Here is a 5311-nt window from a genome sequence, read left to right on the forward strand (position 1 = left end):
CAGTTTATTAAGTCCTGCATCTAATCCACTTCTACCTCAGCCCACCCCTAGTAACTCTGTTTTCTCCAGTCCCTTGTCCAATATTGCAACACCTGCAGAGGATTTAAACTCCTTGACTGCCTTGGCACAGCAAAGAAAAAGCAAGCCACCAAACGTAACAGCATTTGAAGCAAAAAGCAATTCAGATGAGGCATTTTTTAAGCATAAATGCAGGTTCTGTGCTAAAGTGTTTGGGAGTGACAGTGCCTTGCAGATTCATTTGCGTTCTCACACCGGCGAGAGGCCATTTAAATGCAACATATGTGGAAACAGGTTCTCCACAAAGGGAAACTTAAAAGTCCACTTTCAGCGTCACAAAGAAAAATACCCTCATATTCAAATGAATCCATACCCAGTGCCAGAGCACTTGGACAATATTCCTACAAGCACGGGTATTCCTTATGGGATGTCTATACCACCAGAGAAACCTGTCACGAGCTGGCTGGACAGCAAGCCAGTCCTCTCCACCCTAACAACTTCTGTTGGCCTGCCACTCCCACCAACAATTCCAAGCTTGACCCCATTCATCAAAACTGAGGACCCTCAGCCGATTCCCATTAGCCATCCTTCTGCTAGCCCTCCCTGCTCTGTCAAGAGTGACTCGGGAGCAGCTGATCCCACATCAAAAATTTCCAATGGACTTTCTGAAGAGGTAGAGGCTGGTGTGTTGCCTACCTCAAATAGCAAAACAGAAGAAAACTCTCAAAACACAAGTACCATCACTAACATGAGCAGCTCTGTGAGCTCCCCGGCAGCAGACTCGGGCTCCAGCGGTGCCGCCACATTTACAAGTCCACTGATGCCTCTTATGTCAGAGCAGTTTAAGGCAAAGTTTCCATTTGGGGGGCTATTGGATTCAACGCCAGCATCCGAAACATCAAAATTGCAGCAGCTTGTAGAAAACATCGACAAAAAGGCAACTGATCCTAACGAGTGCATCATTTGCCATCGAGTTCTTAGTTGCCAGAGTGCACTGAAAATGCATTATCGCACTCATACTGGAGAGAGGCCATTCAAATGTAAAATCTGTGGTCGTGCTTTCACTACTAAGGGCAACTTAAAGACTCACTACAGTGTCCATCGTGCCATGCCCCCGCTGAGAGTGCAACATTCTTGCCCGATCTGCCAGAAAAAATTCACTAATGCTGTTGTGCTACAGCAGCATATCCGAATGCACATGGGAGGGCAGATCCCCAACACCCCTGTGACAGAAAACTATCCTGAGTCAATGGAATCAGATACGGGATCTTTTGATGATAAGAATTTTGACGATATAGACAACTTCTCAGATGAGAATATGGAAGACTGTCCTGACAGCAGCGTGCCAGATACACCTAAATCTGTGGATGCGTCACAAGACAGCTTGTCTTCTTCCCCTCTGCCCCTGGAAATGTCAAGTATTGCTGCTTTGGAAAATCAGATGAAGATGATCAATGCTGGCCTTGCTGAACAACTTCAGGCAAGCCTAAAGTCAGTAGAAAATGGGTCAGTGGAAGGGGATGTTTTAACTAATGATTCGTCATCTGTCGGTGGTGATATGGAAAGCCAAAGTGCTGGAAGCCCTGCTGTCTCAGAGTCTACCTCTTCCATGCAGGCCTTGTCCCCATCCAACAGCACTAATGATTACCACAAGTCACCAAGTATTGAAGAGAAACCATTAAGAGCTTTACCAAGTGAGTTTGCCAATGGTTTGTCTCCAACTCCGGCTAACAGTGGTGCTTTGGACTTGACGTCTAGTAACACTGATAAAATGATTAAAGAAGAGTCCCTGAGTATGCTCTTTCCTTTCAGAGATAGAGGTAAATTTAAGAACACTGCATGTGACATTTGTGGCAAAACATTTGCTTGTCAGAGTGCCTTGGACATTCATTACAGAAGTCATACCAAAGAGAGACCATTTATTTGCACAGTTTGCAATCGTGGCTTTTCCACAAAGGGTAATTTGAAGCAGCATATGTTGACACATCAAATGCGAGATCTACCATCACAGCTTTTTGAGCCCAACTCCAGTATTGGCCCCAATCAGAACTCTTCGGTGATGCCCACTAATACACTGTCATCGCTCATAAAGACCGAGGTTAACGGCTTGGTGCACGGCTCTCCTCAGGACAGCAAAGAAGCACCTTCTGGTCTAGTTGCTTCGGGGCCACTGTCCTCTGCCACGTCCCCTGTGCTGCTCCCTGCTCTCCCCAGAAGAACTCCAAAACAGCACTACTGCAACACGTGTGGGAAAACATTTTCTTCTTCCAGTGCTCTGCAGATCCATGAAAGGACGCACACTGGTGAGAAACCTTTTGCCTGCACTATATGTGGAAGAGCATTCACAACAAAAGGCAATCTGAAGGTACTTTTTCCTCTTACTGTTCTTTCATTTTCTCCTTGCTGGAGGTTTTTGATTTTTGACATCTGTTAATATTGCAACCATGGCACCTTTGTGTGTTTGTGGTGTGACTGTATATAGTCAGCTCTGGTAGACCTAGATGATCTCTTGTTGAGTGCTCGTGTTGGCAGCAGGTCTGAGGCATGTGCTGTTTTGACTTAATTAAAATTCATCTACCAGCAAACCTGTCTTTGCAGAGTGTGAAACAGAATGGCCAAATGATGGTAAGGAGTATTAATTAACAGAGAAATGCATTTTGTAACTCACACACCTCTTCAAGAAGTGAAAGGCTCTTGAATGTGATGTTTTTCATAACTATCATGTAAGATGAGTGTTTAAAAAATCTGTTAACGTAATTCTGGAAATAATGGGCATTACTTTAATTGATTATATAACTAACATTTCCTACTGATATGTGTTTGAAAAAGCAAATATACTTAAGTTTTAGAGCACCAGTTGAGCACTTTACTGTGTACATTTTTCTGTTGACAGAGTATTTCTCTAGAGGTTGCTGCCAGTAATGTGAGATGAATAATTACTTTCAGGCCATTCTGTCTATACATGATGCTCTCTGATGAGCAATCAGTAAAGGATACTTTCTGCCTGCCTGAAAAGGACGTTTATAGGGTAAAGGGTGTCAAATGCAACACTTACCATTGCAATGAAAGTGGACATAACAATTCTAGCCCTGAAAGCAGCTATCTGCAATTGACAGAATAATGCAAAGTCATTATAAACTAAATATATGTAATAAAAAGAAGAGTAAGAAGCAATGCATTGTCCAGCAGAAGAACAGGTTATGCTGGGTAATGGTGATGGGCTAACCCAGAAGCAGAGTGCTATTCAGGTGGGAAACTGAGCCTTCTGTCATCTATCTTTAATGCCATTCATCATGTAATAAGACTGGACACGTTCATGGACTCCTGCCTTCTCTGTGATCAAAATAAGTTTGAAATTCCTGTCAACCTCTATTTTTTGTTTGTTTGTTTCTTCCTTTCTTTATTTCCAGGTTCACATGGGCACTCACATGTGGAACAGTACTCCTGCAAGACGAGGCAGACGACTTTCTGTAGATGGCCCCATGACATTTCTAGGAGGCAATCCTGTAAAGTTCCCAGAAATGTTTCAGAAGGATTTGGCTGTGCGGTCAGGGAATGGAGACCCATCCAGCTTCTGGAACCAGTATGCAGCTGCACTCTCCAATGGCTTGGCCATGAAGACCAACGAGATCTCCGTCATCCAGAATGGGGGCATCCCTCCAGCACCGGGGGGCCTGGGCAACGGTGGCAGCTCTCCCATCAGTGGCTTGACAGGAAGCCTGGAGAAGCTCCAGAATTCAGAACCCAATGCACCTCTAGCTGGTCTGGAGAAAATGGCAAGCAATGAAAATGGGACTAACTTCCGTTTTACACGTTTCGTGGAAGACAACAAAGAAATTGTAACAAATTAGAAAAAAACCTTCGTAAATAACATTCCTGCAAATAGTGCAACCTAGGGTTGCTTTTTTTCAAGCTGCAGGCTACAATTGCAATGACTTTGTTTTGTACCATGTTCTACTACTAGAGTTCTAAGAGAGCTTATTTATTAGTGATATAACCTTGCTTTGCAAACAAATGCAAGCATTAACTTTGGTCTCCCGTATTTTGAACTAAATACTAATCGACTAGAGTGCTGTAAACTTGCTGTAACATTTATGGCAGTTGCAAGTCTGTTCTGCTAGGTGATCTTATTCTGGCATTAACTTATTTTCTATATCCAGTTTAACACGAACTCTGGTATTGATGCGATGCCTCAGTGATGCATTAGATCTCTAATAAAATTCTGTATATAAATGTACACTTTGATCCTGCTGGAAACTTTATCAGCAAACACATTGTCTAATTTTTCCAGACAGAATTAAGAAAAGGACTGAGAGAATATAGACTGAACGGTGTGGGTCCTTTACACAGCTCAGTTTTTGATTTTTATTATAAAATTAAAACTGCTTTAATTTTTATAGGTTTAACATTTTCCGTTTTGAACTGTTATTTGTATTGTGCTTTTTACTTGAGTCGTCTTAAATGTTAATACATTTCTGTACAGTAATAAGCACGCGGATTATTAGAGAAGATACTGAAGTGTTGTTTTGGTAGTTGAAACTGAGACGTAACATTTTGCCTTGTAGGTATATTCATTATAGAAAATGTGCTGGACTTTCACAATGCTGCTAAGTATGGCATCTTGAACAACTTCCGTGGACAACTGTAGATGCTCCTGTATATACAATAAGACATCACTTTCATTGAAATGTACATATGTTCCTTACAAGACCAAGCCCTACTCCTTGACCAAGGGAACAAGTATAGTGTTTGTTTATTTTGTATTAGGCATTGGGGGGGACAGGGGGAACCTTGGACTGTTACATGCACTTTCTCGGAAAGTTGAAAGGAAAAGAGGTCCAGTTTCTTTAACATTTAATACTTACTAACAGCAGAGATACTGTAATTTTACTCGAGTAATCAAATACATTTTTGCAACAGATAAAAAATTCGCTGTCTCTGTGTTTTTAAGGTGTACATGTATTTAGTAATCACTTTGTATTACTTAGCCTTTCCCTTGGTTAACATGAACTGTCCAGGTTGTATGTGAGTGTTTATATCTGTAAGTATGGGTATACATATATGTATTGCATATTAATTGCTAGTATATTTTTCATACCCCCTAATAGTGAGAAATTTCTCCTCGACTATCCAACTCCTCCTTCTCATAAAATTGTAGATATTTTGGCATTTTTAATTTGTTTATTAAAAAAAATGCTGCTAGCAAAGACCTTATTGAGCCTAGGTAAGTTTCCTTTGAAGGAAATTATTACATTTAAGGCTTGATTTGGTTCAAATGCTTTATATTTGATAT

At 41.4% G+C, this 5311-nt stretch overlaps 1 protein-coding gene across 1 annotated transcript in view; it reads left to right on the forward strand.

Moving 5' to 3' along the window:
• SALL1 (spalt like transcription factor 1) overlaps positions 1-3869 on the forward strand; it is a 13479-nt gene extending 9610 nt beyond the window's left edge. Inside the window, exons 2-3 of the mRNA XM_062499859.1 lie at positions 1-2383; positions 3429-3869. The exon at positions 1-2383 is cut by the window's left edge and continues 1027 nt beyond it. Coding sequence (XP_062355843.1) covers positions 1-2383; positions 3429-3869 — 2824 coding nt within the window. The remainder of the gene's footprint in view (positions 2384-3428) is intronic.
• Positions 3870-5311: the final 1442 nt, after the last annotated feature.

The sequence above is a fragment of the Cinclus cinclus genome, chromosome 11 (assembly GCF_963662255.1).
Source record: "Cinclus cinclus chromosome 11, bCinCin1.1, whole genome shotgun sequence".
Taxonomy (NCBI): domain Eukaryota; kingdom Metazoa; phylum Chordata; class Aves; order Passeriformes; family Cinclidae; genus Cinclus; species Cinclus cinclus.